This window comes from Apis laboriosa, unplaced genomic scaffold, assembly GCF_014066325.1.
Source record: "Apis laboriosa isolate Shangri-la unplaced genomic scaffold, ASM1406632v1 scaffold112_cov148, whole genome shotgun sequence".
Classification (NCBI taxonomy): domain Eukaryota; kingdom Metazoa; phylum Arthropoda; class Insecta; order Hymenoptera; family Apidae; genus Apis; species Apis laboriosa.
Genome location: NW_025220865.1, coordinates 6108225 through 6121302, shown reverse-complemented (window position 1 = coordinate 6121302; position 13078 = coordinate 6108225). Strand labels below are relative to the sequence as shown.

The 13078-nt window shown below is 23.5% G+C and overlaps 2 protein-coding genes and 1 non-coding gene across 3 annotated transcripts; all 3 read left to right on the top strand.

Moving 5' to 3' along the window:
- Positions 1–167: 167 nt before the first annotated feature.
- Positions 168–1619, top strand: LOC122715082 (60S acidic ribosomal protein P2). The gene is made up of 4 exons (XM_043937009.1): positions 168–281; positions 825–997; positions 1269–1370; positions 1454–1619. Exons 2-4 carry the CDS (start codon positions 826–828, stop codon positions 1522–1524), a joined length of 345 nt encoding a protein of 114 aa, XP_043792944.1. The 5' UTR covers positions 168–281; position 825; the 3' UTR covers positions 1525–1619.
- On the top strand, positions 686–760 carry LOC122715756. The gene has a single exon (XR_006346902.1). It is a non-coding gene; the product is annotated as a small nucleolar RNA Me28S-Am982 (small nucleolar RNA).
- A 149-nt stretch (positions 1620–1768) lies between the features above and the next one.
- Positions 1769–12556, top strand: LOC122715074 (clathrin heavy chain). The gene is made up of 13 exons (XM_043936995.1): positions 1769–2467; positions 4670–4877; positions 4950–6797; positions 6900–7219; positions 7383–7648; positions 7734–7968; positions 8106–8488; positions 8659–8956; positions 9403–9843; positions 9959–10521; positions 10619–10841; positions 10918–10993; positions 11258–12556. The coding sequence occupies exons 1-13, from the start codon at positions 2426–2428 to the stop codon at positions 11389–11391; spliced, it is 5037 nt and encodes a 1678-aa protein (XP_043792930.1). The 5' UTR covers positions 1769–2425; the 3' UTR covers positions 11392–12556.
- Positions 12557–13078: the final 522 nt, after the last annotated feature.

The window sequence follows — 13078 nt, the reverse complement described above, 5'->3', positions numbered from 1 at the left end:
ATAAATTATACTTTTAATAAAAATTTTTTATATTGTTAATATTATATATCAATTATTTACATAAATCTATTTTATTGTATTAATAAAAATTATTAGAAATTAGAAATTTAATATTAAATTTTTATATACACATTAGATGGCACTTCAATTGCTATCAATGTATAGATGTTTCCCTTCTCTATCATTTAAAGTTTTGCATTCTTTACCTTTTATTAACGCAACTAATCGAACGCATTTTCCTTGTTGAGCGTGTACCACGTTTCGTGTCGTAAGACTTAAAGGTAAATATTTATATTTAAATATAATTTATAGTAAATAATATTATATATTTTAAATATATTATGTATTAATATGTAAAATAATGCAATTTATTTTTAATATAATATATTATAATTTACGATGATTTACGATACGTTTATTATTATTCATATGCGTCAATTTGTCTATAAGAAAAAAAATATACTTATTTATTTTTCATTGTTTTATTATTTAAATATTGTTTAACTGTATATAGATACAAAATATCAATGAATTCATTCAATCAGTTTCAATTTAAAATAATATATGAAATCTAAAAATAATATTTAATAATGAAAAATTAAGTAAAAAAGTATATTTATATTTTCTTTGATATCTGTTGTATTTTAAATATAGATATAATATGTTTTATTTTAAATATATTCATATTATATGATGATTCAAATAATAATCACCATCTTTCGACTGAGAACTGTGATGGTAATTTTTACTGAAAGCAATTAATCAATATATACAATACAAATTATAAGTTTAAAACAAAATTCAAACTATGTTTTTTATTTCAGAATGCGTTACGTGGCCGCTTATCTTTTAGCTGTTTTAGGAGGGAAAACTTCTCCTAATCAAAATGATATTGAAAAAATTTTATCATCCGTTGGAATTGAAACAGATGGTGAAAAACTTAAAAAAGTTATCGCAGAACTAAATGGAAAATCAATAGAAGAACTTATTTCACAAGGTATAGCTTTTTAATGAAATTCAATGTTAAATCAATATATAAATATATACATATATATATATATAATATTATTAAATATTATATATATTATAAAACATTATATATATAATATGTAAATATAATATAGAATATTATATAAAAATTGCATATCAAATTATTTATAGTAATAATAAAGATTTTGTTAAATTTAAAAATTAATTTTTAATTTTTTCATATTTTTTATTTTATATAAATGAAAAAGATATTTTAATTTCATTTTCTATTTTTTCAGGAATGGAAAAATTATTATCTATGCCAGTTGGCGGTGGTGTTGCAGTTAGTGCAGATGCTGCACCAGTTGGAGGTACTACTGCTCCAGCTGAAGAAAAGAAAGGTATATACATATTTTATTTATTATATATATATATGTGTATATATATATATATACATTATTTTAATATAATTTATACTTTACAGAAGAGAAGAAACCAGCAAAAGAAGAATCTGAATCAGAAGATGATGATATGGGTTTCGGTCTTTTCGATTAGATGATTCATAAAAATATCTGTATAATAACTATTTGTAAAATCTATATTATACAGTTTTGACAAGATTACTCGAAATAAATTGTATTTTTAATTTATTAATATGTAATTCACTTTTTTATACATATGAATGAAAATTTTTTATATAGTAGAATAATTATAAATATATATAGACTTCAAAACGATTTTCTGAATGAAGATGCAATGACCTCGTTAATGTACTTTATATACATATATATATAATTTACCTAAAACTTTCCAATTCTTTTAAAATCAAGATACAAATTTTAATTTTATTGTATTGTATATAAGTATGTATTAGATATAAAATAATATAATTATGCAAATTCGTAAGAAAATTCATAAATATACAATGAACAACATACCGCATATATAATTATGCGATTCTCGCAGCTTTATTCATAGTAAAGAGTGGGGGATAAAAATTGAAGAAAGGAAGAAGAGTTGTTCGAGAAATTTATTATAAAATTCAGTTGTCTGTTTTTGTACTAATGAAAATTTAAATTAATATAATCATAACAATAATTATTATTATTCAATATTCTATTATGTGTTTCATGTATCGTTACTATTTTGATGTGTTTACAAACGTTTAGTAATATCAGAATATAGGATCGATCGGAACACTTTTGTACTTAAGGAACTATTTTTAGACAGAGGGGCGGTCATTGGCGGCCATGATGGGTGTCAGCGGCAAGTAGTGACGGCATTCACTTTGCGTCAGTTGGTTTTGTGCGCTGATAGTTGGACTGAGGTTTTTTGATTGAGAAGCGCACCATAAGCCAAAACAGTTGTACATAAGAAAGATAGACAGCCGCGATAGATTTTTAATTAGATAACCGCGGCTGGAAAACCTCGAAAAATTTTGAAAAACATCAGAAAAATGACGCAGTTACTACCCATAAGGTTTCAAGAACATCTCCAGGTAAGTGACCTGCTTTCATATTCAATTCTTCTATTATTTCGATATGTCGTCAAATATTTCTATTTATATAAATTACATTTTCAATTTTATTTTATATTTTTAATGTTTTTTTAATAAATGTCTATATTGTCATTTATTATTAGTAGCAAAGAGATGTAATTCCGTTAAAATCATTTCAAATTGACATTACTTTGACAGATATAATATGATTATATGTTTCTTTATTTATATAAATTTTAATCAATTTTTACATACTTTAATAATCGAATACGTACGTAGAGGTTAACTAATCATAGTATTATTCTATATGGTAATGTTGGCGAAAAAAATAAATTGATTTTTTTTCTATCAATGAGGCCACGTCTACTCGGCATATACGCCCCTTATTTCCGTTTTTATATATCATGAATTTTATAATTAAATTGTTGTTTCTTTATAATTTTATGATAACAATATGAAATTGATTCGGGATTCATTCCTTCAATTATCATTTTTTTCATAATAATAATTTTGTGATTTTTCATGACATATATTTTGATTATAATTCATTATTATATATTTTTTATTCTAGATTTTAAATATTTTATATTTATTTGATTTATCTATTTATTTTTATTTATGTAGAATAAATCACAATTTGTGATAACCTAAATAACATCTAAAGTACATATTTTATGAAAAAATATTTTATATAAAAATTATATGATGTCAAAAGAAGAATATATAATGCTCAAAAGATTTTTTAAATAACCTATTTATAAATAAGATATCAATGTGATCTTGAATTTTTAAATAGAATATATATTCTTTCATACTGAAATTGAAAAAAACAATAAATTTCTAAAAAGAATTTTTAATTAATCATTTGTGTTACATTTAATAAATAGCAAAAATATTTTTTATAATTATAATATGATTTTAATTATAATAGATATTTAAAGTGAAGCCTATTATCTTTTTTATATTTTTTTTTACAATTTATACAATTTTTTAATAAAAGATAGAAATTTATTTTTTTATTATTTTTTTATGATTTGATTTTAATTTTTCTTTTTATTTATTATATAATAATTCATTTGTACTAATAATAAAATGTACTGGAATATAATACATATATTGATAACCTATTATAATTAATTATAAGGTATTAGGTTAGACTTTATTTATAAATCATTATAGAAAATTCAATATTCTTTTATATAACACATTTTATTAAAAAAAAAATTTAAGTCACATTAATATCTTTAAGAAAATATTTTATTTAAAAATAATTGCCTTAATATCATATATTTTTTTTTATTTCTTTTTCTTTTTATATGATTTGTGATTGTGCTATTTAGATATTTTATTTTTATTAATGATTTTAAAAATGTTTTAGTATCATATTTTTTTTTCATTCTTTTTTTTTTATGTAATTTGTAATTATGTGATATTTTTATTTAAAATAGATATTTTAGAAATTATTCTGAATAACAAGTATATATTTTTTATTTGTTCATTTTATCAAAATCTATGAAATTTATAATTAAAGTTTGAGATAGTTTTAAACAGATTAAATTAAACTTTAGCATTAATTAACTTAAATTCGAATAATAAATAATAAAGATAATTATAATTTAACTTAATTGAAATATTTTTTTTATAATAATTGTTTACAAAATCTCATTAATTTCAATGATTTTGACTTGTATTATCAATATTTGAAATAATATTTTTATTACCATTTGATTTTATTTTTAAAGAAATACAACTATGCTAAATTATTATTTATTTTAAAATAATAAAAAATAAATTAAAATTTCTAAGAATTTTCTAAAAATTTTTAATTATAAGAAAATTTTTTAAAATTTTTAAATTTAATATTTTTAATATTTTTACTTTTTAATTATTATAATCTATATTAAAATTACAAATTTTAATATAAAGAAATTGATATTCTTTATATTTTTTATCTATTTTTTTATTTAATTTGAAAACTAATATTATAGTTTTATAGTTAGTATTATAGTTTTGATACATTAATATAAAAAATAAAATATAATAATTTCTATTTTAGTAATAGAATAAGTTTATATATTATATATTTTAGTAATTAACATTATTTTTAAAATAATTTAAATAATTAAAATTAATTAAAAATTATATATTGTTTAATATTTTTTAATTTGTGTATATCATGTGTATATCATTTTTTTCTTATAGCTTACAGCTGTTGGGATTAATGCTAACAATGTTAGCTTTAATACACTTACAATGGAATCTGATAAATTTATTTGTGTTCGAGAAAAAGTTGGCGATACTGCACAAGTAGTTATTATTGACATGAATGATTCTGCGAATCCTATCAGAAGACCTATTTCTGCAGATTCTGCAATTATGAATCCTGCGAGTAAAGTAATTGCTTTAAAAGGTAATAATCAATATGCTTCTTTAAGTTAAATTTAATAATAGACTTAGTAATATATTTTATTTTTATTCTTAGCAATGAAAACTCTTCAGATTTTTAATATAGAAATGAAATCAAAAATGAAAGCTCATACAATGACTGAAGATGTAGTATTCTGGAAATGGATATCTTTAAATACTTTGGCATTGGTAACAGAGACTGCAGTTTATCATTGGTCAATGGAAGGAGAATCAACTCCGAATAAAATGTTTGACCGACATTCTTCATTAAATGGCTGTCAAATAATTAATTATAGAACTGATCCGAAACAAACATGGTTATTATTAATTGGTATTTCTGCTCAGCACAATAGAGTGGTTGGTGCTATGCAACTTTATTCTGTTGAAAGAAAATGTTCTCAACCAATTGAAGGACATGCTGCTTCTTTTGCCCAATTTAAAATGGAAGGAAATGCAGAACCGAGTAATTTATTTTGTTTTGCTGTTAGGACAGTACAAGGTGCAAAACTTCATATTATTGAAGTAGGTCAACCTCCTGCTGGTAATCATCCTTTTCCAAAGAAAGCAGTAGATGTTTTTTTTCCACCAGAAGCTGGAAATGATTTTCCTGTTGCTATGCAAGTCAGCTCAAAATATGATGTTATATATTTAATAACAAAATATGGTTATATACATATGTATGATATTGAATCTGCTACATGTATATTTATGAATCGCATATCTGGTGAAACTATTTTTGTTACTGCACCACATGAAGCATCTGGTGGTATAATAGGGGTAAATCGAAAAGGTCAAGTATTATCTGTATCTGTTGATGAAGAAAACATAATTCCATATATAAATGGAGTATTACAAAATTCTGAACTTGCATTACGAATGGCTGTAAGAAATAACTTGTCAGGAGCTGAAGATTTATTTGTAAGGAAATTTAATTTACTTTTTCAAAATGGTCAATATGCAGAAGCAGCCAAAGTTGCAGCAAATGCTCCAAAAGGAATACTTCGAACTCCAGCAACTATTCAACGATTCCAACAAGTACCAACTACACAAGGACAAACATCGCCCTTGTTGCAATATTTTGGAATACTTCTAGATCAAGGACAATTAAATAAATATGAATCTTTGGAATTATGTCGTCCAGTGCTTGTACAAGGTCGTAAACAACTTCTTGAAAAATGGTTAAAAGAAGATAAATTAGAATGTAGTGAAGAATTGGGTGATTTAGTGAAACAAGCTGATCCAACTTTAGCTCTTAGTGTTTATTTAAGAGCTAATGTCCCTAATAAAGTTATACAATGTTTTGCAGAAACTGGTCAATTCCAAAAAATTGTATTGTATGCTAAGAAAGTTTCGTATACTCCTGATTATATATTTTTGTTAAGAAATGTCATGAGAATTAATCCAGATCAAGGTGTAGCATTTGCCCAGATGTTAGTTCAAGATGATGAACCTTTAGCTGATATTAATCAAATTGTGGATATATTCATGGAACAAAATATGGTTCAACAATGTACAGCATTTTTATTAGATGCTTTGAAAAATAATCGGCCAAGTGAAGGAGCTTTACAAACACGACTTTTAGAAATGAATCTAATGTCTGCTCCACAAGTTGCTGATGCAATTTTAGGAAATCAAATGTTTACTCATTATGATAGAGCTCATATTGCACAATTATGTGAAAAAGCTGGTTTATTACAACGTGCTTTGGAACATTACACTGATTTGTATGATATTAAAAGAGCTGTAGTACATACCCATTTACTTTCTCCAGATTGGCTTGTTGGATTTTTTGGAACATTATCGGTTGAAGATTCTTTGGAGTGTTTGAAAGCAATGTTAACTGCTAATATAAGACAGAATTTACAAATTTGTATTCAAATAGCAACAAAATATCATGAACAGTTAACTACTAAAGCATTGATAGGTATTTAAAATTCTTTATATTTTATTTTAATTATACTAACTTATATTATTTACTTATTTATTTATTAATGATTTATTTACTTAATATCTTTATTATTTTTAGATCTATTTGAAAGTTTTAAATCATATGAAGGATTATTTTATTTCTTGGGATCCATTGTTAATTTCAGTCAAGATCAAGAAGTACATTTTAAATATATTCAAGCAGCTTGTAAAACTGGCCAAATTAAAGAAGTTGAACGAATTTGTAGAGAAAGTAATTGTTACAATCCGGAACGTGTAAAAAATTTTCTTAAAGAAGCAAAATTATCTGATCAATTACCTTTGATCATCGTTTGTGATCGATTCGATTTTGTACATGATCTTGTACTATATCTCTATCGAAATAATTTACAAAAATACATCGAAATTTACGTTCAGAAAGTAAGTTTCATTATTCATATCCATGATGATTTGATATTAAAGTTTTAAAATTTTATAATTTTATAATATAATAAATAATATAAATAATAAATAATATAATAAATAATATAATAAAATTATAATAATTTTCTTTATTCTTATTTTATAACTTCGATTATTTTAGGTAAATCCCTCGCGTCTACCTGTTGTAGTCGGTGGTTTATTGGATGTAGATTGTTCAGAAGATATAATAAAAAATTTAATTCTTGTGGTACGTGGCCAATTCTCTACTGACGAACTTGTAGAAGAAGTTGAGAAAAGAAATCGTCTAAAACTTTTACTTCCTTGGCTGGAATCTCGTGTTCATGAAGGTTGCGTTGAACCTGCAACGCATAATGCATTAGCAAAAATATACATTGACAGTAATAATAATCCAGAAAGATTTCTTAAGTGAGTAAATATAAATATTTTTTATATATGAAAAAAATATTTTATAAAATTCTAAAGTTTTTTTATTAATTAATTAATTTTATAGAGAGAATCAGTTTTATGACAGTAGAGTAGTAGGAAAATATTGTGAAAAACGTGATCCACATTTAGCATGTATTGCATATGAGCGTGGTCAATGCGATCGGGAATTAATAAGTGTATGTAATGAAAATAGTCTTTTTAAAAGTGAAGCTAGATATTTGGTAAGACGTAGAGATCCAGATTTATGGGCTGAAGTTCTCCTCGAAAGTAATCCTTATAAAAGACCGTTGATCGATCAGGTCAGTTCACGTATAAAAAGATAATAAAAATACAGTAAATAATAATTTTCTTAAAACATTTAATGAAAATTTTTCTGATTTATATATATATATAAAATTTTATGTAATTGTTATGAAATCATTGTATTATTTTTTAGGTTGTACAAACAGCTTTATCAGAAACACAAGATCCTGAAGATATATCAGTTACTGTTAAAGCATTTATGACCGCTGATTTACCTAATGAATTAATTGAACTTCTTGAAAAAATTGTACTTGATAGCAGTGTATTTAGTGATCATCGTAATTTACAAAATCTTTTAATTTTGACGGCAATAAAAGCTGATCGTACAAGAGTTATGGAATATATAAACCGACTGGATAATTATGATGCTCCTGATATTGCTAATATTGCTATCAATAATGAATTATATGAAGAAGCTTTTGCTATCTTTAAAAAATTTGATGTGAATACATCTGCTATTCAAGTTTTAATTGAGCAAGTAAATAATTTAGATAGAGCTTATGAATTTGCTGAAAGGTAAAGTATAATAAAACAAAATTTCAAATAATTACTGAATTAAAAAAATAATATAAATAAATTAAATACAACATAATTAATTGAATTATTATAATTTGAGAAAATATATAAATAATTAGTTGAATTATTATAATTTGAGAAAATTCTAAAAATGATATTTGTTCTTATAGATGTAATGAACCACCTGTATGGTCTCAATTAGCCAGAGCACAATTACAACAAGGTTTAGTTAAAGAAGCTATAGATAGTTTTATTAAAGCAGACGATCCATCAGCATATGTAGATGTAGTAGAAACTGCTCATCGAACTTCTCATTGGGAAGATTTAGTTCGCTATTTACAAATGGCTCGTAAAAAAGCACGTGAATCTTTCATTGAAAGTGAATTAATTTATGCATATGCAAGAACAAATAGACTTGCAGATCTTGAAGAATTTATTTCTGGCCCTAATCATGCTGATATACAAAAGGTTTCAATTTTTTATGTATATTTTATATATTTTATTTGTTCATATTATTTTCGAAATAAATAAATCTATAAATCTAATAAATATAGGATATTAATATATTCTTTGGAATATTGATTCTAGAAATTAAAATATTGCTACACAAAAATATCTAATTAAAACTTATTTATTAAGTTATAAATAATTGAAGTTTACATTAAATAAAGCAAAACAAAATAGTAGAATGAAATTACTATTTCTATTATATTGCCATTGCAGTTATATTCTCGTTTTGCTTCATCTAATATGAATTTAAATTGTTTATAACTTAATAAATAAATCTCAATTAATATTTTTATATTTGTTTTAATTTCTAGAGTCGCCCTTCAAAGATATCTCACAAATATGTTATTCTGTGTGTGTGTATATATATATATATTTTTTTTTAAATTTATATTTTTTATTTTTAGATTGGTGATAGATGTTTTGATGACAAAATGTACGATGCTGCTAAACTTTTATATAATAATGTATCGAATTTTGCACGATTAGCCATTACACTTGTTCATTTAAAAGAATTTCAAGGTGCCGTTGATAGTGCTCGCAAAGCAAATTCAACTCGTACATGGAAGGAAGTTTGTTTCGCTTGTGTGGATAGCGGAGAATTTAGATTAGCGCAAATGTGTGGATTGCATATAGTCGTACATGCTGATGAACTAGAAGATTTAATCAATTATTATCAAGATCGAGGGCATTTTGAAGAACTTATTAATTTATTAGAAGCTGCATTAGGGCTTGAAAGAGCACATATGGGAATGTTTACTGAATTAGCTATACTTTATAGCAAATATAAACCTCAAAGAATGAGAGAACATCTTGAACTTTTCTGGTCTCGAGTTAATATACCAAAGGTATATATTATTAATATATATTATTAATTACATAAAAAATATTTAAATATGAAAAAAAATAAAAATATAGTAAAAATAATAAATTTATTAATATATTAATTAATAAAATATACAGGTACTTCGTGCTGCAGAGCAAGCACATTTGTGGGCAGAACTTGTATTTTTATATGATAAATATGAAGAATATGACAATGCAGTTCTTGCAATGATGCAACATCCAACTGAAGCATGGAGAGAAGGTCATTTTAAAGATGTAATTACTAAAGTGGCAAATGTTGAACTTTATTACAAAGCTATACAATTTTATGTTGAATATAAACCTTTACTTTTGAATGATATATTACTTGTACTTGCTCCACGCATGGATCATACGAGAGCAGTTGCATATTTCAAAAGAACAGGACATTTACAACTTGTAAAACCTTACTTGAGATCGGTTCAAGCATTAAACAATAAAGCAATTAATGAGGCATTAAACGGTCTACTTATTGATGAAGAAGATTATCAAGGACTTAGAACATCAATTGATGCATTCGATAATTTTGATAATATTGCATTAGCGCAACAATTAGAAAAACATGAATTAATTGAGTTTAGAAGAATTGCAGCATATTTGTACAAAGGAAATAATAGATGGAAACAATCAGTAGAATTATGTAAAAAAGACAGATTATTTAGGTAAATTGTACTAAAATTTTTAAAATTTTATTTATATGATTTTTTACTATTTATTTTTTATTAATTCAATAAATTAATTATTATATTGTTTAAATAGAGATGCTATGGAATATGCAGCAGAATCTCGCAATCCCGAAGTTGCTCAAGAATTATTAGAATGGTTCTTAGAAAGAGGATCAAAAGATTGCTTTGCAGCGTGTCTATTTCATTGTTATGATTTGCTTCATCCAGATGTTATTTTAGAACTTGCATGGAGACATCGTATTTTACATTTTGCTATGCCATATCTTATACAAGTAGCACGGGAATATATTACTAAGGTAATATTTTACTTATAATTTAATATATTTAATTACTATTGTAAAATTATATTAATGATATATATTATTTTAATAGGTCGATAAATTAGAAGAAGCTGAAAGTCGACGTATAGAAGAAACTGATCATCAAGAACATAAACCTATGATTATGCGTAAGTATTTATTTATTTATTATTATTTTTTTTTTTTTTTAAGAAAATTTCGTTTTGAGAAATTAAAAATTAGACATTTCTTAATAATTTTTTTGAAAAGTCTTATAATATATAAATTGCTTTAATAAATTTAAAAATTATTATTTCTTTATTTAACAAATTCTTAAAAAATAATTTTTAATTTAATAAATAAAATAATTGTCTTAACAGTAAATATATTTTATAATGTGTTATTAACACATTAATATATTTTAAATTTTATAGCGGAACCTCAATTAATGCTGACAGCAGGACCAGGTATGATGGCACCTGGTTATGCACCACAAAGTGTATATGGCGCACCACCACAAAGCGTTTATGCACCAACTGCAGCAGCATACCAAGCTTATGGTATGTGAAATACAATGTGCTTCAATAACAGAGATCAGCAAAATCTACTTTTCTATAATATTTAGGTAAAAAAAAAAAATATTTCTAATAGTTCACAATTATTAAATGCTAAAATGATATCATGAAAAAAGCGTTGCTGCAAAATAATTGTAACATAAATAAAGATAATGAATTCAAAATAAATAAAATATTTAAGCGCGAATTTCTAGAGTTTATGAGTAAGATTTATAAAATAATTAATTTACTGTTAAAATAATTAAAAAATACACATTGATCATTATAAAAAATACTTAAATATTTTGCAAATACACATCATGTAACAAATTTTTAAACAAGAATGCAATAGTAATTTTAGTAATTCATATTACATTAAAATATTCTGCCGATTAAATTGGGTTATATTATATTATTTTATAAAATAACACATAATTTCACTGATATCCATATATTGTGTATGTACGTGCCTTTATTTAAGTATCGAAAAAAATTTTAGTTTAAGATAACATAAAATTAACAATCTTAAAAAAAATACTTATTGTAAGTTTCAATTTAATAAAAATGTCACGAAATTACAAAGTGCTTCCTTTTTAATGAAAAAGAAGAAAATTGGACTAAAAAAATATGTAAGTGATTATTAAGAAAAACAATAAGTACTCGAAATTAATATCTAATAATATCTATCAATGAAAAATAAAATGTGGTAAAAATATTATTCTATATAATTTGTAGTAATAAAAAAGGATCTATTTATCTAGATTCATTAAAGATGTTGTCACAATCAAATGTATAAGCCTCAAAACATTTAGCAAGATAAATAAAATGAATGGCATATATCAGTACATCAATATAACAACAATTATAACAATATATAAAATAATAATAAAAAACAAAGCTGAAAACTTTGTAAACTGTATGTAATGTATTTAGAAATTTAAATATAGTAAAATATAAAATATGTTTGTATGCCTATTATTATATATTTAAGTTTAGTATCTATGAGTGTTATTGTTGTGGCATGGATAATAACAAATTTAATAGCATTTTGTCCAGATAAGTATAAGCAATCAATGTGAAATATAGAATAGTAATATTATATGTTCTTCTAAAAAAAAAAAAAAAAAAAAAAAAGAAAAAGAATAATACTGAAGGTAGCTCTCTGATATATTCTTATTAGACAGAGAAAGTATTTATTCCGTTGAAAACAACAAACTTTATAACGATCTCGTCATATTGATGTATGGATATATGTATCAAGACTTGTTTATGCTGGCTTACAATATTATTTTATCTTTTTTTTATACATATTAAATTAAAATATCGTAACATTTGTGAAAGTTCGAAAATGTTATAAAGTATATACACTAAGTAATAATTTTGTTTCTTTTTATTAACGTGTTCAATTTTTAAAAATATAATTTCAAGTTTTTTTTATATTTGATTTATATAATATATGTATAATTCTATTTGGATGTATTGTTCGTTATATCATTGTATTAATGTATAATGAAATTATGATACAAGTATTAATGCAAATTGGGTAGTCAGATTCCAATGTATATGTAGAAGACATGACAGAATCGTATTTGTTGACGTTTCTGCTCGTTAAGTGATTCAAATCATTTGTATAAAATGCTTTATTATCAGGATCAATGTAAAAGATATATTAGAAAAATAGTATTTTTTCTGACATATCTT